General features: G+C 41.8%; 1 protein-coding gene across 2 annotated transcripts in view; it reads right to left on the minus strand.

The window, feature by feature from the left end:
* The window catches only part of nrg2a (neuregulin 2a), an 86,787-nt gene extending 63,708 nt beyond the window's left edge, over window positions 1-23,079 (minus strand). For both annotated transcript variants that reach the window (XM_025006297.2, XM_017418140.3), the window contains exon 1: window positions 22,580-23,079. In XM_025006297.2, coding sequence (XP_024862065.1) covers window positions 22,580-22,988 — 409 coding nt within the window. In that variant the 5' untranslated portion in view covers window positions 22,989-23,079. The remainder of the gene's footprint in view (window positions 1-22,579) is intronic.
* Window positions 23,080-23,543: the final 464 nt, after the last annotated feature.

Here is a 23,543-nt window from a genome sequence, read left to right on the forward strand (position 1 = left end):
TTTTTCTCCCGCTCTCACCCAGATGAATAGACAAACAGTCTCCCACATGCTCTCACAGTTTATCAAACACACACCCACATAGGACCAGGTCTTCATGCAAACACATATGTGCTTTCTCACCAGTGGGAACAGCACACGCTCTCTAAGTCTGAGTGTCCTCAGCCTGACAAAGTATACACTGTCGCGCTCAAATACAAACATAACCCCTCAAACACGCACATATCCATGCAAACACACAGGTGCATCCGCATGTAAATACTGTCGAGGAAGCACATGGCTCATCGTTGATGGGCTCAGAATGGACTGTTTTTCCACTAACGGCGAATATAAACCATTCGCCCGCATGACAGTATGCCTCATTTACAAAGACGTCTTTTAAGACATCACATGTGAATCACAGCTTTACGCCAGAGCTGGGGTTTTTTTTTTTCCATTACGCACACAAATTCCCTCATATAAACTAAGCCTTCTAGCTAACTTTCAAGCTTTTATTGCATGTCATTTTGGCAGTGTGTCCTTTTGGATCTAAAAAAACAAAAACATTTGATACCATTAGTTAACATGTTAATTTATCTAAAAATCACTCTTTTTATTCTGAAGATTTAAAAAAGTAAATAAAATCATATGAAATCAAACAAAAAGCAACGTGTTTGTGTTGATGGGATCAAGTCTTCTGATCTTGAATGCCCGGCTGGCGTCCCACAAGGCTCTGTTCTCGGTCCAGTTTTATTGAGACTTTATATGAATGATTTATGCTCAGATGTTAATGTCCAAATGTACACAGATGATAGTTATTTTTATAAAATAAGATGCCCAACAGGCATCTGTAATAATGACTTAAGTTCAAGATTAAATCTCTAAATGTAGTATCTTATCAAATACAAAAAAAAGCAACTGTGTATAATTTAAAATATATATTTTGAGGGAGCAGAAGCTTCATGTTGCAAATGAGTTTAGATATCTTGGGCCCACACTGAACCATTAATATGTAAAATTTAGACAAATTCAAAATGAAAATTGAACTAAAATTAAACCTAAAGTCAAACCTCTATGTGGCTGCATAAAGAGTCTGACTTCAAAATAACCCTCTTAACTGTAATAATGAACACACATCAAAATCTGTAATTAAATCAATCGCTGACATCTCTCTCGGTGAACCTGTTGTTTGAGCAGACCTAAGAACCCACTTACACACTGGAAAACACAGGAAGGTAGAGCTCTTATCAGCTTTACCCCCTCCTCTTCAAAAACATACGAGCATCCGCTCTCTGCTTTGCCTTCTTTGCATCAAATCGAATTCCTTTTGCGCTCTGCACTTGTCCATTATCTCCAGAATGTGTTTTTGGAGCGACAAAAAAAAAAAAAAAAACGAAAAACAACAAACCATGTCACGATGAGGACACTGCGAGAAGTTTCTCTCAGATGGAAACCAGCCACGCTGTGAAGTCATTTGCATTTCTGCCTGCGCCTCTAATGGCCGAGCTCGGGTTTATCAAAAGTATGTCCTTATCTCTTTGTTTGTTTTTCGCCAAATGTAGGCTTTTCCTGGAAAACAGGCCACTACGCATGTGTGAGCTTAGATCATGCTTCGGGGCGGAATAAAGCCCAGATCAAGGCTGACTCAAATTGAGTGAGCTTGATGAGTGTGCGGGAGAGTGGACAGTGCCAGGACGGCCTCACACGGCGCTCAGGCAGGCCAGACGGAAAAGCTAGAGCTGTGGTTGGGTCATCTTGAAACAAAAACATGATTGCGGGGGCACACTAAAGCCCCCCCCCGCACAACTGTTAAATCCATCGCCAATCGGAGCAGCGACTAACAACTAACTAACCCCAGGACTAAGACGAAGGTCAAAGCAAGCCAGTGTGAGCAGCTTAGTGATAGAGGTGGAAGCCTGGAATCCAGCATTTGACTTTTATCCAAAAGAGTAACACTTTGCTCAAAAAATCACACATAAATACAAAATATTACGCTAAACCAAGTGCTCAGACTTTATCTAAATGATCGTTCAGGGTTTAAACTCTACAATAAATTAAATTTGGCGTTCCTCGAAAGAATGCATTTCACCACAAAAAGTTTTCAACAAAGATTTTGTGCGATCTGTTCGCCCTCAGAGTAACACAACACAACAAGTTTTAGCTGTAGAACTGACTGAGCTATAGCCATATTTGTGTTTGCTAAGTTTGATCAGCTGCGGCAGCCATCTTGAATTGCATTGAGACTAAAGATTCAGCGTTTTTAGATGCATGTCCGATGAGTTTTAATGGACTTCATCCAGTGGTTCATGAGATATTTTCCTAACAGCCAGACAAACAAACACGTGCACACACAGGCGGAGGCAGTTTCATGATCACCCGCTTTTTATGGTGTAAGGTGATAAAAAAAAAAAAAAAAAAAAAAAAAGACAAGCTATCCAAGATCATTTTTCATGGTGCATTCTTGTTGTTTTGTAATGCTGGCTCGCCTACAGTGCTTACCTGGCTCCTAGCAATTTGAGGTAGGTTTGTGAGCTTAATGTCAGGGAGACAACGAGGGAGTGAAAAGAAACATGCCTAGACAGTGCGTTGCAAAAGTACACATCCAAACAGATGTGATGGAGAGAAAGCGGAAACAGGACTCACTCCGCAGGGGCTTTCTGTAACACTGATCTTACTGCCTTTAACAAGTACAGCAGACCTCAGCGAGGGAATGTCGCCTTCTCGTTTACCATAAAAACACCCCCCCCCCCAAATTGAAAAGGGTGTCAATACCACGGACGAGATGCAGGCCACTTTTGTTCCTTATTTGCTGCGGAGAGATGATGGCGAGCGTGCCGGTTTAGCACGGGCCAGCTGGGACACATCTGGGTTCACCCCACGCACAAACGGACACACACACACACACACACTGAAGCTTGCTCTACGCTGCTCGCTATCTTTCAACAACAAGCTGAACAGGGACCAGACGGAAAGAGGTCCTATTTGTGCAGGAAGATAAATACACTTCTGCACCCAGTCCTGTCCCGTCCAGATTAGGGCAAGACAATAATGAGCACCGGTGGAAGGTCGTGAAAAAAAAAAAAAAAAAAGGCGAGGGTAAAGGACAGAGGAGGAACTTATTACAAAAAAAACACACCTGTTATGCATGCATTTACATGCATTTGCATTTGCAAGAAAAGTGCATGCTTTGATGTGCCATCTATAGAGCTTTATTTTCAGAAAATGAATGAATCTGCAGCTGTATCTGGAACTCAGTTTTGCACTAAAATTTAACTATTCAAATGAGTCATTTTTGAACCCACATTAGCTTCCTTTTGAAGCTGCTCATTGCAAACTGTGAATTCAAACAAAAAAAGGTTGCCCTGAACTGTATCGAATGGCGCAGTTTGAAAGAGTTTACTCCAGTTGTTTTCCAGATATGCAATCCTGAAACGCAGGTATGCACTCAGCGTATACAAAGCGGTTTTATCTGCATACTTTACTCAACAAATCTAAGCCTGAATCAGTACCGGCACATCAAAATTGTCAGACATCTCGATCCCAAACAGCTCTTCTATGGATGTCACTATTGTTGACCCCCTTTTTTTAGTCACTTTGAGTCTTTTTGTAGGTAAACAAACACACGTGGTTAGGTGGCAGTTTACAAATTTTGCTTTCAATATTTTTTTTACTTTATGACACATTAACCATTAATATGAGAGGGAAAAAAAGTGTGGATTTCATTTCTTACTTTATGATTTATTTTGTTTTTTATCATTCTTTATGAAACTCCAATGAGTGCCTTTAAATTTGAATACAACCTTTTAGGATTGACCATATTTTGACTTCCTTCCCAAATTATTCACTCTGGAAAGTTCCATAATTTACAACTTGATGGCGTCACAGTTTGCAGAAGCACAAACAGAACGTAGGGGATGAAGTCAGTGTGGGTGTCAAGCATCCGGTCATTTTCTAGCGAAGTAGCACTGAAGTCAAAAATATCCAAATATCTACATCCTTCAAGGTAAATACAAAGTGTGGAGATGGCTGTGTGGAGTTGTTGACAATTTATTCTTCTATGAGTCAGCAGTGTCATAATCTTTTATCAGCTCCTCCTCTCTCTTTCATTTAATCAGACCACAGAATTAGGCAATTCATCTCTGCTCTGCTCTGATCGCATGTTTTCACGAACTCTGTTGAAATAAGCCTCTGTCTCCAAACAGGAGACCCCCGTAGAGGAAAACATGGTTTTCTCTTGGTCCACTTCCAAACACTGCTAGCAAGCCATTCCATTCTGTGTAAAGTCTTTTCATGTTAAGACACACATCAATCCACACCTACAACATACCTGAGGAAACAAACCTCCTCTTAGGATATGCGTTGTGTGTGTGTGTGTGTGTGTGTGTGTGTGTGTGTGTGTGTGTGTGGGGTGAACATGGCCGGACACGTCCCTTAAACACACCAGGAGGCGCCCGGCAGGAGTGCCGGCAGCCCCTCTTTTCAACACTTCAGCACGGTGCACACAAACACAGTTGCCCTTCCCATGGTCCTTTTGTTCCCGTCGTCTTGTTGGAGTTCCTGTCATGGACACTGTCAGCTTCTATGGACATTTATTACTGACAGCTTCATTACACTCCGGGACAAACTCTCACTTCAGCGTGCAGCATGATATTTCATCCAGACTGGGTGACACCAATAGCGCCTAAATCACTAAACAAAAGAAGCAAAGTTGCTGAACCTAGTCATCTTACAATTAAGTGATGCGGGAAAACATGCGTATGCTTGCAGACTCAGAATTATAGCAAATCAGCTTTGCAGAAATTCGCTAACACAGGCACAGCAGCACAAACCTGGACGCAAATTACTTAAAGCAATAGTTCAGATCTTTCAAAGCGGGGTTCTGTGGAAAAGTCATGAACAGTTAATATCTTACCTGTTGTGCATTAATCTTTGAATGACCTTAGATAAGATAAATGATTGAATCAATGAGCTAACAGCTAGCTGGGGTGGGGTCAAGACCAAAGTGCTACCATCTTAAAACAACTCAAATCTCAAAAACCTCAAAGCAATTCATGTGGATGGTTTTATATATATATATATATATATATACAAATCTTTACATAGTCAGCAATTTTGGGTTGCATGTTTTTTCCAGCAGAAATATTATAATGTTCCTGCCAGAAGTGCTCTAGGCTGCATTGGAAGTGGTACAACCAGCTACTTCTACTACCTGTGCCCACTAACGCCTACTGAATTCTAGGTAATTATTGTGTAATGTGAAAGGGGCTGCGTTAGCCCAGTGGTCAGTGCCGCAGTCTCGTAATCCTGAGGCTGCAGGTCTGAGCCCCAAGTTGCATCACAAAGGGTATCCGGTGTAAAACAATTGCCAAATCTTTCCTGCACGTTTGCTCGCCGCGGCAACCCCTGCAGAAGGGCCGAAACAGCATTGTGCCATGTGAATGTCACGGTAATGTAAAGGATTTTAAAAAAACAATGCATTCATCTGAAACACTGTGACATTTTTGAGACTGGAGTTGTTTTAAGATGGCAGAAATCCACTTTGGTCCCTCCTCAGGCTAGCTGTTAGCTTGTCAATCCTGTCAGAAAGAAATTAAATTTTTCTAAACTGAGGTTGTTCAAAGACCTACAGGTAAGATACCAGTGTGGAACCGTCAGAGCCTTGACGGAATTCAGCGAGAGCCCAGACTAAACTCAGGAACAATAAATAAATTTGACCAACCAATCAGATTTGGAGTTGTGGTCAGTGGGTGTTTTCTTTGGACCTGCCAGGTATTCTACCTTACCATAGCTAACATTAATAAGAGGGAGAGCTAAAGCTGGTGGAAATGATACAGCTGCCGAATTATTATCAGCAGCTTTTTCAAGAGTGAATAAAACAATGGATTTAGTTTAAAAAGGCCGCTCAGCACTCAGACACGTGGAGCCTTTTCGACCCTTGATTTGCTAGCTGTCCGGTTAGCAGCCAGGGATGGAAAGGCTAATGTTGGCTGTTTAAGGAACGCTGCAGAAAATCACTTAGGAGGTGATTTAAGGACGGCAGCCACCATCAACACAAAGCTCTGTTTCAGAGTTAGAACATCAAGATGAATAACATTGCCAAAACCATAAAAAGAAAAGAAAAAAAAAGTTTCGTTGTCTCTGCCATTCAGACATGATGTAACGAAACAGGTTCAAATCTACAGATAAGACCACATGAGAACTAGACACTAATGCTTGATAAGAGCGAAACAGTGGCCTGGGGCTTGTATTAAATGAATGCCAGCGAGAGAGTGTGCAGCAGGGTTATCGCTTGCATTATTCTTCGGTGTCGTGTTCCTTCCTGTGAATCTACCTGACGCCTCGGAGAGGAGATGTTGCAATGAAGGGGCACTCGGATCTGCACATGGTTGGTTAACTGACAAGCAGGTTTCTGTGCACGCAGCGGCAAAATAAGAAAAGCAAAGAAAACGACCAAATCCCACATAGCGCCGCTGACATACACAGATACATACGGCGGGTAGATTACGTTTCAGATCCGTTTAACTTGATCTGCATTTGAATATTTGCAAAGGAAGAAGTATCAATAAGCTGTACCTGTTCTGCCAACAACTGTGTTGATACGTTCCATTTTCATTTAATAACTTTCCACCCAGCCTGCAGCTAAACCCTTGTTCCTGGAACATCCTCCTCATCATCATCATTATCAATTTATCATTTGCCAAAAAAGCCTTGATATGCATTCCTCTCTTGTTGTTTTTCCGGGTTATTAGCAAAGCAAAAGAGTGAACCTTACAACAACAAACTTTTCTCTCATTCTCCAGCAAGTCATTGCTTGACACGGGGAGGAAAGCGATGCTCAAACATTTCAAAATTTTGCGTAACACTGCACGAGAAACATCTTAGCGCTGCAACACTGAGGCTTCTGGATAAAATAACTGCATCCTCTGATAGAAAAGCCCAGTGGGCGTTTGTAAAACCAGTTTGGTGGATTTTCTCACACTGTTATTTTTGTTTTTTTCTTGCACTCACAGAAGAAACTACATGAACTTCACATATGGAAAATCGCACGTTTAGACTTGTGAAAACCCAATTAAATTACCATGTAAAACACAGGTTTTGCAGATGGGATCGCATGTGAAAAAGCCTGGTAGACTCATGCGTTTGTTTAAGTGTAAAGGCGTGGTGCGCCCCTCAGCTAAAGTGATCGCCTCCCTCTTCGGCAGTTGCATTAAGGAGCAGTATGTACTTATACAACACACCACAATGTTGTTCTTAATACCAGGACCACGGGCCCTGGGTTATAGATGCTCATATTTTAAAAAAAAATTAAAAAATAGTCGCCCAGTGTGGGATTAAGTTGGTCTGTGAAGATAACAAACAGAAGAAGAGGGTATTTATTTTTGGAGCGAGTCAGGTGAGTTAAACTGGTTTCAGATCACAGCAACATGATCTAATGGGCTGTAAATTGATCCAGAGCTGGATTATCGGGGTTAATATAGCTGTAGACTATAAGCCAAAGGCACATAAAACAGGGTTAATAGCCCCGATTTAAATTATGAGAAGTTGGTATACTTTTCCCCTCACTTGTTAATCAGGTTGTTGTATGAATCATAGACGCAGTATTAAAAGTTTTAAACCACCTGTCATGTCTTTATATTTTCCTTCCAAGGAGCCAGACCTGTGTGGGATCTTTTAAAGTGGTTTTGTTCAATAGAAACTTTCTGACGTGTTTCTTCGGACCGTGGCTGCTTTTTCGTTCACTTTCTGTCCAGACCTCGCAGTTTGTGCTTGAAAAATGAGCAAACAAGTGGGTGACAGAAGGAAAAAAGTGTAAAACCCTAAAGGAACTATCTACAGCAGAATGTAAGTATCTGAAAATCTGGGTTTTAAGAAATAGAAAAAAAAAAAAAAAACTGACACAGGAGCTGAGAAAAGTACAGTTAATCATCTACTGTCATTGCTCTAAAACTGTGGTACAAGTACCACTGGTGGTCAGGATCCCTCTAGTGGTACACAGAAGAAATTTTGTCAGCCGTGTCCAAGTTAAATACTAAGCTAGATAAGCTGTAAGCTGAATTATGATGCACAGCTAAAGAGCAGAGATGAGCGGTTTAAGCACAGTACAAACTGATATCAAATGGAAAAACTAGTCAAAACAAAAGAGCAAAGAGAGAATATTTTGAAACCCTGCATGAACTGGAGTAGATGATGGTTAACCAATGTGCTGCTGGATACTCAAGCAGCACCAGTAAACTCTCTTTAGGACCTAGCAGCAACAAAAAGTACAAAACAGTAAGGAGATTTGATTTGAGTTTTATGAAGTTCTATTCAGTTGTGCGGCAGAGGAAGACTCGAGTCTATGTGGCGCTGTTCTTAGAGACAAATGCTGAAACCGTTAAATCTTAAACTTTTTAATATCTGTCAGAATGGTGGCACTTGTAGTACTGAAGTGGTAGTGGTTCTAAAGCGCTTGAGAACTACTGGCGTACGACCAGGTTTCAGCTTGTCGTGATCAGCGGTTTGGCGCTCGCCGTTTTGTTTTATTTTTCTGTTTCCTCGTTCTCTTGTTTTACTTGCGTTCAGATGTTTTCTCGGTGTTTCCCCACGTCGTCAACCATTCGTTAGTCCTCCCGGCCCACTTATGCACTCGGTGTGCTCCTACTCATCAGTCCGTCATCCTGTCACCCTGTCCGTTTCACTGTTTGTTCTCCCCTCTGCTCCTCATTGCTTAGTTCTCATTGTTTTTCCATCTGTCAGGCTTTTACTTTGTAATTAATATCCTTTTTTTTTTTTTTTTTTGTCAAAACCCGTCCTCATCAGTCTGCATCCTTGGGCCCTTCCGAAGCCAGTCCATGACACAGCTAACAGCTCTTCTGTAATAAACTAAAGTTGTTATTTTTATTGTGTTGACACAATACTGATTCATCTCTTAAGTTTATAAAGCTTTTTATGCCTGAATGATTCATAGGTCAGAGTTAAGCATCTTAAGAAAAAAGGTTTTAAAAGTGGTCGGAGTGAAAAAGCATCCACAGAGTACAGAAAAACTTTGAAAGGCGCTCAGAAAGCCCGATATTTATCAAGACTGTGACACTGGAACCAAGAGAGATGGAGAGATTAAAGTTTAAAACTTCTGCTCAGTATAGTACTGTAGTTTAAATTTAGAGGATAAAATCATATTATTTTCAGAATTTTAGGACATTAACTCCTCACTACAAACCAAGCTGACAATTAAGTATTATTGGTGATAACTAATAGGCTCGTTTTATGTTCCTTTTGTGTAACTGTGTACAATTTTTTCAAGACAAGAACTGATCTTTTTCACTTTTTAATTTAGAAATCAACTGAAATTGTTGTTGTGTCATACAGGAAATGGTTTTTACATCAAATGTAGAGATATTCTCCTGCTGTACTCAGGCACCTAAAGTCTGGCTTAACATCAGTTGTGAGTCCGAAGGGTTAATTTTTGTCGACAACCCCTCCTGCCGTGAGACAGAAAAAAATGCTTTAAATAATTAATTGCATGCACTGACTGCAGCTTGTGAAGGATGAGTATTGCGGCCCAAGATAGCTGCAAAATTACTGAATGATTCAAAAGGCAGGGTAAACTTAAACTGCCTTCAAAAAAAGCAGCCGGATTCGGGTCCCATGCAGCTGACAGAGATGAGAACACCGAATTATGACGTCGAGTGGCAACGCATGAAATAATATAATAAAAAGCAACTTAACTGTGTTTATTTTTTGAAGGGAGTGTCTGCGGTCCTTTATGGTGCTTTGGCCTTATGATCGCACGGCACCAAAGGTGAAAGGGTGATAATGTTTTTGCCCACGTCTGCGCATGCCTGCGTACGTTTGTTTGCCTCTAGTGTTAGCAAAAAAACAAATCTCGTGATCCAGTGGACAGATTTGAATTAAACTCTCAGAAAGCATGTACACCTGATTAACTTTTGGAGTCAACCCCATTCAAGATGGCCACCACAGCTAGCGGCTTTAGCAAACAACGGCTAGAGCTCAACCAAATTCACCGATAGCGAGCTAATATTTGATGTCGCAGTCGTCTCCAATACGCTGAGTGTCATGAACTACTGGAGTCCATGTCTGTCTGTTATCAAAGTATCTCAGGAACCAGAGGACGGATTTAAATAAAACTCAAAAAGTAATCATCGGATCTACGCCCACAACTAATTAACTTTTGGCCACCACAAACAAACAAGCAAAAGTTTGACCAAAATGGCTCCAACTCTGTTTAAAACTAGAAAACGGGGCGGGCGATATGCAGCCTGCTAGGCCTTTAATGTAGCTTGTTGTTAGTCGAGTTGTCGTGTTTGTGAGGACGGAGTCTTAGTTAAAAAGGGACTGATTCCTTCTCTCTTGGGAATGCTCACTATAGTGTCAGCGCTAGACGTGTTTATCTACACAACTCTGTGGATAGAGTTACTACAGGCCATCTGTTTCTCTGCAGTCCAACACTGAACATGATTGTCTTCTCCCGGGAGACACCATTACGGTTAGTTCAGTCAAAAGAACACATCCGCTTAGCTGTCTGCAGAATTAACACCATACGTTTTACTGTAACAGGGAAAAGAAAAAAAAAGAAAAAAGTGAAATCTAAATGGCAGCGCTTGCCGCTCGCAGTTGTTGTACTGGACGTGTCTTCGGGACTGACCGGTGACTGGGGGCTTTTGAGTGTTTCTGACACTCCTCCAGCTGCAAGAGGCCGTGAGTCTAACAACTGCTGGGACATTCCCAGCGGACTCATCCCTCAGAACTTTCTTTCTTTTTTTTTTTCTTTTGGTGTTTCTGCTGCTTCCTGATCCTGATCATATACTGCCTCATTGTGGTGAAGTCAACGTTCTTTAGTGGGCTGAAATATTCAAGGTTCAAGACAGAGGCCTGTAACAGGGTGTTATGGAGTCGCAATCCGAGCACGCTTGAAACGTTTGGAGAATAATTTTTAAAAATTACATCCCCCTGTGTCTTGTATTCATATGATATTATTCCTCTAAGTCCTAAAAATAGCAGCTGACTGTTTTGTGATTGCGGGCCTGTGACAGAAGGCATAATCTTCAATCAGACGTAATGGCTTTAAAGTGGTCCTACGCTCACATTCGAGACCGACCCTGTGGCTTAAAAACGTATAAGACAAATGGAGACCGTCCTCACTGAGAGTCATAAAAAAAAAAAAAAATCGGTTCAAAACGGTTTCGTGTTCAAAGGACGCTTTCATCTCAGTGCACGAATCTAAGCACGAGATTAATGGAGATTAGGAGTCATGAGATTACTGTAAAACTAATCTGCATTCACACGGCCAACTGACCCAGTCCTGCTTCTGATTTCGGCCAGCTGTTTGCAAGCCGAGCATCAAAAGTTTTAAAGAAGAGGTTAGTGCTCTTTATTTAACATTAGCAGGGAGGGGCGGTGTGTGTGTGTGGGGAGGGTGTGTGTGTGTGTGCTCTGGAGAACGTTGTGTTCTGTTCTTGTTACATAATTTTTTCAGAGAATCAGGAAGAGGAGCTGCACGTTTACAGCAGATCGTTTATCAATCCCACAATGCAGCGGGGCGCCACGCCCCTCTGTCTTAAACACACACACTGTACATCACANGGGGGGGGTTATGTTGCAGAAAAATCAAAACAGCATGCACAATATCTGCTGCTGCAAAACACAAAATAAAAAATCTACTTCTAGCCTGATATGAAAAATCAAATGGATCCCTCTACAGAAGTTTTAAATGCGCTTTCCATTGACGTTTCATGTGTTTTTAAGAAACAAGCAAGAAGATAATCAACCAAATTTTCATACTTACAGACTTTTTTGCAGTTTGCAACCCTCCTGCCCTTTCCCAAAACAAGGATCGAACATATATATTTTCTTATTTAACAGTTTCTGTCAAGCAGTCTCGGCCTCTACAGTGCTGCAAACCTGTTCCCTTAGGTTTTGCGCGGCTGAACGTAAAATAGGCCCATTGTTCTCCAAAAGCTCAGCTGTAATTCTGTATTACAGCACTGATGTGTATAATCATCCAAAGCATTGTTTGGGTGAGTGTTCAATCCAATTTTAGTTTGTAACTTACAGTAAACCCGTTGGTTTGACTTGCTTTTTTTCCTATTTATTGTTTTGAAAGGCCTTGGCTGTGTGTCGGTTTGCTTTGTATTTTAGCAAAATATCTCTCGAACCGCTGGACAAATTTTAACGAAACTCTCTGAAAGCAGTCACAGTCATCTACGACTAACAAGCGTTTGGAGTCAACCTGATTCAAGATGGCTGCCACAGTTAACTGCCCCTTTGAAACACAAAAATGATGGCTACAGCTCGGTGAATTTTACAGATACTAAGCTAAAATGTGTTGCGGTAGTAGCTGGGAGTCTTCCCCAACACATACTCTGAGCACTAACGGGTCCCGTGAGATCTTTGCTTCAAACTTTGGTGAGCAAAGTGGTGGGCGATATGCATTCCTTCAATTAAATCTTTCATTTCAGGAAGTAATCTTTATCACCTCCATGCACACATTTCCTAAATTCCTTTAGCTCAATGAGACCGTCAGATTTTTTGAAACAATTACGTAAAATTACTCATTTTTAAATGGTAAATAAAAAAGGGCAAAGAACAATTTTACTCAAATATCTCATTGTCTTTTTTAATATATGCATTAGGAAAGTTAAAGGTTTTCTGACGATTTACCGTTTTATCCTTTCAGATGAGCTTTGAAAGGATTAATCCTTGTCACCCGCAGGCGTTAATGATCTCATCTGTGACGTTATTACATTCTGGATACGTTCGTCAGCAGTCTGCAGGGGTGAAATGTCAGACAAGCTGCTCAGACGTCTCACAAGGCAAATTTCTAATCTCTGCATTCCTTTGGTGCAATGACATTATTTTACTCTTGCAGCCATGCAAATAAGAATTGCCACCCGAACTGTGAAGTAACAAATTCACCCCTATTTGTGAAGCTGAATACAAATTCCCAAGGACAGAGAACAACGTCTTCACAGTCATACTGTAAACCAGGGCTGGGCAATCCTGGTCCACGAGGGCCACCATACTGCAGGTTTTACTTGTTTCTCTGCTCCAACACACCTGATTTGAATCAATGGGTGATTAACAGGCTTCTGCAGAACGTGAAGAGGTGATTTAATCACTGAATCAGGTGTGTTGGAGCAGGGAAACAAGGAAAACATGCAGGATTGTGGCCCTCGAGGACCAGGGTCGCCTACCCTTGCTGTAAACTGATTGGAAACTTTAAATGCATGCTAAAGTTATTTTTTATTTATCTGTAGCCATTCTCTTTTGTGAAAAACCACCATATTTCCTGTTTACAGGTAAATAGTTGAATAATTTAAGTCATGTTTAAATTAAAGCATTTAAATTCCAAAAATTCCAGACACTGATTGAATGGTTAATAAAAGAAGAAGAAGAAGAAGAAGAAGCTGGAAACAACTGTTCCCTCTCTCACAAAGTGAACTGGATGCAAACGTTGTTGTTGTTTTTTGTTTATTTTTATTTTTTTTAGAGAACAAGCAGTAAATCATTGTTTGGGTTTGATGAAGTTGTAAAGCCAAGTAATATTTTACGTCCATGATAAATAACTTGTTTATAAACCACCCTTGTAAAAACAAGCATCACATCTCTAAAGCAGCGAAGAAGCAGACAACACACTGCATCCTATTTTAAACACACTCTGAGCTGAACATCCTCTTAGAAACAAAGAAAATTTAAGTTAAAAATTCTCCTAATAATTTTAACTCTGCAGCATCTGCTCCATCTTCGCCTTCTAAAGAAATACATCGTATTTTACGTAGTGTTATGCAATATTTTTTGTACCCTATTCAAAATAAAATGTTGGACTAATATGACAACAAAAACATGAGAATAAAATGTTTGGAATGTTTTGTTCTTTTGGTTTAAAAGCTTTCACTATTTACACATTTTATATGTTTTGGTACTTTAATTAAAAGAACACAAAAATACCAATATGAGTTGTATAAAAAAAGAATATATGTAGAGATTAAAGCACAACGAGGATGGAAATTTAAACTGAGCTGTCGTGCCATCGGAGCAAGGGTCATAATCCAAAAGTCTACGTGATAAATGGATGAGCTGACAGAGTAGGAAGCTAAAGCAAAATATACACAATACGGATAATAATCACATCTGGGGCACACATGTTTCAGCAGAGAGGACGAAACTCTGCTCCACATTCTCTTTCATGTCATCAGGCTTTCATCACTTGTCGGCTCCACCGCTGTAATGCCTGCGTGTTGATCTGGATCAGTCCTCTCTGGCTCGTTTACAACTCCTTCAAAACTCAGCAGCTCGTCTTCTAACGAGAGCAAAAACAGCGCAAGATGCGTAACTCCAGTCTTGACATCACTTTGCTGGCTTCCTGTTTACTACCAGATGGATTCGTGGGATTTTATTGCTTACTTTTAAAGTTTTAAAAAGCCTGGACCCACCGAAGACTACACACACACACACACACACACACCACTAAGAGCACTACCATCAACCAGACCGTTTGAAATGTTCCAAAATCCAGATTAAAATGTAAAAGTGATTTGGGGGGTTTTCAGTGGCTGACCTAAATCTGTGTAAAAGCTTACCTCGCCGTGTACAAACAAACTGTAGAGCAGGGGTCTCCAATCCTGGTCCTCGAGGGCCACCATCCTGCATGTTTTCCTTGTTTCCCTGCTCCAACACACCTGATTCAGTGGTTAAATGACCTCTTCGTGTTCTGCAGAAGCCTGTTAATCACCCATTGATTCAGATCAGGTGTGTTGGAGCAGAGAAACAAGGAAAACATGCAGGATGGTGGCCCTCGAGGACCAGGATTGGAGACCACTGCTGTAGAGATAGTCACATCATGGTTAAAATGCATCGATTTTGACTCAAGGAGACGAAGACATACAGTAGTTAAAGATTTCCCATGTTCTGTAATGTTTTCACTTTGTTTTTGTTTTTTTTACTCCTATTAATAGCACGTTTTCATGTTTAGCATCTTGTTTAAATGAACCGTAAAGTACTTTGATTCACTTCAGTTTCATTTTAAAATGTGCTACATAAGAGATTTTCATCATAACATCCTAATTGTTAATGTTGCACAAAAGAAACATGGACATATTCTTCATCTGGTCATTTTATTATGCTTAATTTAAAGCAATGTTTCAGATCTACTGAAGAAAGGTATTGTAGGAAGGTTATAAACAATAGATATCTTACCTGTTGTAGATGAATCTTTGAAATACCTATTTGGAGAAACAGAGTTTAATTTTGACCAGACTGAAAGGCTAACGGCGAGTCCGAGCAAAACCAAGACCAAAGTGGACTGCTGCCATCTTAAGACAACTCCAGTCGAAGATATTTCATGGCGTTTTATGCCAGAGTACTTTGTAAACCTATATATCACTGTCACTGTTAAGTAACTGCTTGCGTCTGTCTTTAATGAAACTCTCAGAAAGTAAACATCGGACGCGTCTAGAGCTGTTTCACTTTTGGAGCCGACTCGATTCAAGATGGTCGCCGCAGCCAAGTGATCTTTGTGGCATAAACTGATTTTAAAATTTTGGCGCGGCAGAAGCTGAGAGTTGTCCCCATGCTTGGCTCAAAACGCTAACACCAGTGAGTGATATGCATTCCTTGTGGTGCAGCCTGGGGCACTTCAGACAGGAATATCACAATATTTCTGCTGGAATATTGGCGTAATGTGAAATTGGCAGCACTGTAAAAGGGTTATAAAACAGCATTCACATGAAATATTGGAGACTGGAGCTGTTTAGAGATGGCAGCATTCCACGTTTGTTTTGGCCCTGCTGGGAGTAGCCATTAGCTCATCAACCAGATGAGAATTAAGCTCTGTTTCATTCAAATAACTATCTATAACAGGAAAGATATTAATTACTCATAACCTTTTCACAGAACCCCACTTAAAAAGATCTAAGCTCTCCCTTTTAAGGTTGTCAAAATGCAGTCTGGGCTAAACACTGGGTGCTAATTACTACAAATATCTGCTAAGAGTGTCACAGTCTGGTATTTTTAAGGGATATTAAAGCCCAGCAGTCTCTTAAGGCTCGGATCACACTGCTCCCTTTTCCCACCTTTGCAAGAGCAGTTTTATGCAAACATGGTAATAATAAACCCTCGACTCTACCCTGAAGAGTGGTCTGTTCCCCCAGCACGGTAACTTTTACAGACACCAAAGATTGAGAGCCAATGTGCTCACACTGTCATAATAATAGCTTGTTAAATTCTGTCTTTGAAAATGTTGAGTAGAGGTCTGAGTGACTGGGAGAAAATGCCTAATGGACAGGAAAATGAGCCACCAATTACTGCAATGGCCAGGGCCTTTTTTTTTTTTTAACACATCTTATAAATACATATCAGGCTGTCTTGTCAGCACGAAGTACATATTCAGAGGTTTAACGGGACATTGCATATGTGACCCAGTGAACACAGACCTCAGCCTATAAATTTGTGAATTTTAATGCTGCCGCCAGAGAACTTGTGAAAAAGGAGGCAGAAGCCTGAAGCCATCAGCGGCTGTCATTCACGCGCCACATCGAGCTCTTCAAAGCCGCTCTTTCGGCTGACAGAAGGATGCATAGCTCGGGGCGAAATCCTGCCCGTCTACCACCTCAGCGCAGCAGCTGCGGCCTGCAGACAACGGAGCTTCACCGTGACAGATTTGTGAGAGTCTGCACTCACAACAACGGCGCTACACCGGTTTACTTTCGGAAAATAAATAGGCTAAATGAGCAGTAAAACAAGCAACCAGGCAAGGGGAGATCATTTGCATGCTTCTTCATTACAAACGTGAAGCCAGCTGTGTGACAATGTGACACATCTCAACTCTTTATGTGCACAAGAGCAGCACTGATTTGTACTTTTCTTTTTTCTTTTTAACTGATTCACTGATCCAGCTAGTCTGAATACACCCACACGTGTGCAGACACAAAACGCAATTATTACGTCTTTATTCTATAGAATCTGTGGATAGACAAAAAGCCTCACCCGCCACCATTTGTTTCATTATCCAAGCTTTTGATTCAGGCTGGGCCACGAGGGAACACAAACGCTCTGATTATTGCTTCTTAAATGGCTAAAAGAGAGATGTAGCATATTTGAAATTACAGTTTGAATTCTAGCAATGCCCGGTTCTGTTCACAGTACAACCAAAACGCTCTGATTGTCTTTACTGTTTCTGAATTGAGAAAAAAAAAAACCCGACACAAAACACATTATTAAGAAGGTTTGGAATTATTTGATATGCAATATTAGACAAACTTCTCTTCATCTGATGTTGAAAAACACTTCACTCATTAGTCCACTCAGTCATTCCCAATGCCAGCTTTATCCCGTTTAGGGTTTCGGGAGCCTACAACTATTTAATCAGAGACGGAGTCCATCCTGGACGTTACTCTTCTTCGATCAGACAGAGAACTCAACAACCACATATAGTCGCACCTGCAGCTAAGAAAGAATCACCAATCCAACCAAAAAGCCCTGATAGGATAAGTAAGTAAGCTTTATTTGTATAGCACATTTTACAGACAACAACGTCACAAAGTGTTGAACAGAGAGCAACATAACAAAAAAGACAGTAAAACCACACCTAAAAACATTAACCAACACCTAACTAAAAACCTGTCTGAATACAAATGTCTTTAGATGTTTCTTAAAAGAGACCATGAAGTCTCAGCAACGCAGGATAGTTCCTAAATTTGTTCAAAACAATATCTTGCCTGTTCTCAATAGCTCTGTGAATGAGCTCAGTTTGGAGAAATTGTTTAATTCTGTCTGAACTGAAGAGCAAACGGCTAGTCTGAGCAGAGCCAACACCAAAGTCCTGCTTCCTGGAGAGATGAGGGCACAGGTTGTGATGTAAGGCACTTTGAGTGGCCTGGTTGTCTAGAAAGGCGCTAACTAAGTACAGTCTATTTGTCCATTTCCATAGAATTGTGCAAAGAACCAAATAGCAACAGCAGCAGCTAACTCTAGCAGATACAGCATAACCTGGAGCACTTCCAGCAGGAACATCAGAATGTTGTGTAAAGGTTTCTAAAATAGCATTCATATAGAATGCTGTTTTATTTGATGAGACTGCAGTTATTTTCAAATGACAGCAATCCACCTTGGTCTTGTTTCACCCAAAGCTAGCTGTTAGCTCATCAATCCAGTCAGAAATGAACTATTTCTCCAAACTTAAGTCATTCAAAGAGTTGCAGCATGTAAGATATTATTGTTTATAACCTTTCCCCAAAACCCCACTTCAAAAGGTTTGAACTGTCCTTTTATCGTTCATGTTTCAGCACTCCAATCTCAGGCCTTCTGACGCATATTTGTCGAGCTAAAAGAGGAGTAAACACATTACAAAACCCTACGGTGAGATTGCAGCTTAACACTGTGGCATTTCAGGTGTCGGCAGTTAAATTTATATGGTCCACCGGATATCACATCATTCCGTAAAACAAATGTAAACTACTCCTGGGTTACATGTTCAACAAACTTCTCCTCAAAGGCGACGCGGTTTTACTCCTCATTAATGACTTGTTACAAAAACAGCCCTCGACTTCCACGAATAAAACCTGAGAGTGAGAGAGAGAGAAAAAAAAAAACCCTCGCTGTCATGCACTGCAGCTGTGACACAGTGCCTCACTTTAAAGTACAGTAGCATCTAGAACTACGTGACAGCTTGGGCCACGTACAACACGAAACACCCGAGGCACCGTGTTTGTGTTTGATGCCGTACGACCGGAGTTTGGTACATCAGAAAAGCAGTAATTGTTGCTGTTGTCTTTTGGTTTCTGGCAGGAGCCCACTGCTGACTGAGTCGCAGGGAAGTAGCGCAAGTGGCACTTTCTGCGGGAGGCCCGGATAAGAAGACAGTTCTTAGAAAAAAAAGACGACAGCTGCAGAAAACTATAGGCTTGCTTCTGAAACATAGGTGGAGAAGACATTTAGACTCAGACAACGACGTCCAGAGTCTAAGAAACATAAAATTACAGGCATTTGTTGAAAGAATGCACAGTGCCATACCTCTGTCTTTCCTTCCAGATTTTAAATTAAGGCCAATTTAGGTTGAAAAATGACAGAGTTGCAGTTGTTTTAAACACACTTTGAAAAAAAAACAACATGCACAATCTAATAGTCCTTGAAGTGCATGTTCTAAATGACTCTCAGCTACTACTACATTAAATTTGAGCTCAATATCGGCACAACTGACCAAGTTATAGTTCATTAACTTTAATTATATTTGGCAGCCATCTTAAACTAAGTTAACTCCAAAAGTTAATCAGCTGTAGATGTACATCCAATGATTATTTTCTGAGAGTTTCACTCAAATTGGACCAGTGGTTCATAAGATATTTTGCTAACAAACAGACAAGTGAACAGACGTACACAAACGGAAGGCGGCAGAAGGTAAGCACTACATTTTTAGCGTTGACATAAAGTCATAGAAATTGTTACCGGAATATGAGAAGTCTCCTGGTCAGCAGGTGGTCGTGCCAGTTTAAACCAGCCACCGACCCTCTTCTGTGAACGTCACATAAAAGTTGGATTGTCCTAAGAACCCGCGGGGTAATGACGTGCGATGATGAATTCAAAAGGTCAAAGTAGAAACAATCAATCAGATTTGGTGTCTTGTCACGAAAGGCTAAAAGGGGTTTTGAAATGTGGGGAAATGTGTTTACAATGAAAATTTAATGGTCTAATTTGCTTAAAACATTCATAATGTGGAAGATGATCTCCCTCGTGTTGTTGAAGTTTTAACCCAAAGCTGATCAGCGTCAGACACAAGGTTTACCAGGCCCCTTTTTCTTTGGAAAAAGATTTTCTAAACAAAAGACAACCTACACACGTAACTTGTTCATTCATCTGAACCTTAATTTGTCTTTTTAATCGTTTTGAAACTGAGGACACTAATTGGTTTGTTTTGGTTGCGTCTGACTCTTCATTATGTGCCATCAGTGGGAGGCTGATGTGGACCACAGGCAGGTCAGTTAAGCACACAAACTTTCTCTCTACTGTATGTATCTGGATTTTGGAAAGAGCCACAGAACTCCTGGGAAAAGCCGTTGTCTTGTACACGTCTATACTCAAGCAACCCACTGGTATACCTCCATCCGAACTTTTACTAACCACTGCTTAGACGGTCTTTCTCATTTTCTGGCACCTAGAACCTGGCATCTAGACACAAAGGCGGATTCTTTTAAGTGATTCTGCATTTCCAAAGAACTCCTAAACCCATATGAGGGTTCAAAGGTCATCTAAAACCAGCAGGTGTGTGGCCTTTCTGCTCTGAAATGTCTCCGCTTTTATTAAAGGATATTTTTGGTTGAACTAACAGGTGAGTTTGTCACAGAAAGGTGAGCCGTGACTCATCGTTGCCTTGAGGACCTAAACCTGTTGCAGACGTGCTCCTTTTATACCCAATCTTGACACCTTAAAGTAATAGTTAGGCTCTTTTGAAGTGGGGCTCTGTGGAAAGGTTCTGAACAAATAATACATCACTTGTTGCAGACGGCTCTTTGAATGACCTCCGTTTAGAGAAACAGAAATAGAAATACTTCTGACCAGACTGAGGAGCTAACAGCTTGTCCATCATACCACCTTACACAGCTGTTCCCGCAGAACTGCTTGATATTTCTGATTGAAGTGCCTCGGAGATGCTACAGCTTGCTGCTGCTCCTATTTGCACTTGGAAATAAACACGGAATTTGATGGACAAAACTGCAAAACTGTTAAGAAAACAATGTTAGCATAAACCACCATAAAGGTTTGAGATTTAAGTTGTTTTTAGACAGCAGAAACCTACTTTAGTCCTGTCACCATGTGAGCAGTTAGCCTGTCAGTCTGATCAGAATGAAACTCTGTTTCCCAAACCGAGGCCAATGAAAGAGCTATCGAGAACAGGTAAGGTATTAATTGTTTGTAACATTTCCACAGAACTTCTCTTTAAAGATCTGAACTGTTGCTTTAACATGTCACAGAAGAACATGTCCTGTAGTCTTACAGAAAGCTGTTACTCTCCCATATGCTATAAATAAATTACTTTCTCTAAAAGACAGGGCAAAAAGAAACTCTCGAACTGCAGATTTAGGTTTAAAATGGCTTTTTAGAAAACTCCCCAGCTTAAAGGAGCGGCCAGTGAGAAGCAATAAGTGGTGTAAAGAATCCAGCCATGTTCACTTGCTTTGACGTTATAGTAGTTTAGACCAATTTGACCCCAGTGAAGGAAAAAGAAAACACTCTGTAGCATTTGGGTTGTCGACAATGTGGCTCCTGGAAATCTGGAACGAGAACAGGTCAGAAATTCTGCCAGTAAGATATACACGCTTTTTTATAAAAAAAAAAAAAAAGGCTGAACTCATTCACACTCGGGAATGTTTGCAGCACGCTGCCTCAACTCCAGCCCACAGTGTGCTGCACTGCTTTTGAAGCACTGAAACAGAAAAAATGAGCAGGTTTGAAACTCATCTTCGCAATCCTTCAGCAGCTCAAAAGCTGGGACGAGAACTGACACAACTGAATAATGATGCCTTAATACAATTAGGCTTTAAAATATATTCGCCTGCCGCCAAAGGCAAAATGATGGGAATGTTTCTGCCCGTTTCATAGTCTTTGTATCTCATGGACCAGCAAATGAGTTTTAATGAAAGTTTACAAATATTGGACTGGGATTTATTCACAACACATACTCTGAACACTACACTTTGTGCAACATCATTCCTTAAAACTTTGGCATTACCTGCTGGAGTCAACCCTGACTGTCTGATAGATTGAAAAGTGGTGGGTGATAAGCAATCCTTCGAGAACGGTTAGGCCTTTAATTTAAGATCCGTGTATACATGTACTATTTTTGAACTACCTGAAAAAGCAAAAGTAGTAAATCCAGAAGTGTGTGACGTCCACTCCTCCAAACAGCAGACACTGCAAGTCCTTCTGTGCAAGAAGGACTTAGGCTTGCCAAATTGAGGGGAATTAAAGCCCTAAAGCTGGGCGTGAAGCTAAATATAACCCGGGAACCAATTTGCTTAGGGCAGCGTGATTTTCCGCACGTGATTGTGTAGCAGCAACAGGCCGCTGTCCCTGGTGCTGAAACTCGATCAGCTCCAACAAACGGAGATTCCGAGCTGTAATGGAGTTTCAGATAAATAAATAAGCAAAAATAAAAATCTGAGGAAAAGAAGTCCACCTTTGAATAACCTGGAAAATGCAAAAGATGCGATAAAGCACGGGATTCGAGAGAACGGGGACTTGTGTCAGACACATACAACTGCAATTCCTCACAAGCAACAGTGCGAGGCGCATGCCAGGGCTAATTCAGTTTGGGAGAGCGAGAACGAGCGAGCGAACGAGAGAGAGAAAGAGAGTTTGATTGATCATGTGGGCTATGGGAGCCTGCGAGAGTTGTCGAAAATTGCTGCATAGACGCCCCTTTGGCACCTATCAGGTAGCCGGTGACTCCAAAAGCCGAACTGTGGCCACATTACCCACATCCCACCGGCTGTTGGAGCAAAAAGTCACCCTCGCTTCCCCCCACCCCACCCCCAAAGCCCGGCTGCTGTAAGCAACACTGATCATTCTTCCGGGTTGGACTTCACCGGTATAATCCACAATGCGTGTCACTTACCGCAGTCCTCGCACAGGATCTTCCCAACATCCTTTTTTAGGCTCTTCCTACTCGTGTCAACGGGCGCAAAGGAAGCCTTAAACACCAGGGGCTCGTCAGTGGGGTCCATGAAAAAGATGTACTTGTGGTTCTTCTTTACTTTGGCGCACGGAGCCTCGGATCCGAATTCCCCCACGGTGACGAGCTGCTCCCGCTCCAGACCCCCGCTGTTCAGGGGCCACACGTCCAGCACTCTGACGCTCACACGGTGCGGCTCCGCGGACACGTTCCCAGGCGTGGACTGCACCTTGCCCTCGATCACCACGGCGGACCTGTAAGCCTGGTCCTGCAGGGAGTTCAGACTCGGGGAGTAGCAGGCGAAGGAGACCCCGATGAGCAGCATGGACAGGCGCGCCGGATCAAGCCTCATGCCGCCTGCTTTGGCTCGGTGGAGGCGGCTGGTCGAGTTGCGGCAGGGCGCGATGGCGGTGGAGCTGGGTTGGATGCGCAGACAGAGAGGAGGCTCCAGAAGCACGGCAGCGCGGCAGACCTTGCATAAGTGTCCATGCCATCGGGATCCGATGCTTTTTTCCCCTCTCCACACCCCCCGCCACACACTTCCTTCCCAGGGATTTTCAGCGGGGTGAACAGCAGCTTTAAAAACGCCGGGCTTCAAATCCACTCGCCGGGCTCTGACGAGGCATCGTAGACAGGCTCTCTTCTTTTTTTTCCCAGAAGCTGCCTCCCCCACCACCGCCTCCCCCTCCTCTCTTATGCTGCCATAGCAGCTTCAGCTGCAAGACGACGCCACTCTTGTCTTTGCCCCCCAAATTGCAGTGGTGAGATACCGCTATGATGCTGCTGCTGCTGCTCCTCTGGATCATCTGCATCGGAGGCGAGAAAAAGGCGCAAAAATGCTGCAGTGGACCACAAGTTGGGGGAGCCCGGGCGGCCAAGCAAAAAGACCCCGTTTTCATCCCACCCA

Source organism: Kryptolebias marmoratus, linkage group LG13, assembly GCF_001649575.2.
Source record: "Kryptolebias marmoratus isolate JLee-2015 linkage group LG13, ASM164957v2, whole genome shotgun sequence".
In the NCBI taxonomy this organism is placed as follows: domain Eukaryota; kingdom Metazoa; phylum Chordata; class Actinopteri; order Cyprinodontiformes; family Rivulidae; genus Kryptolebias; species Kryptolebias marmoratus.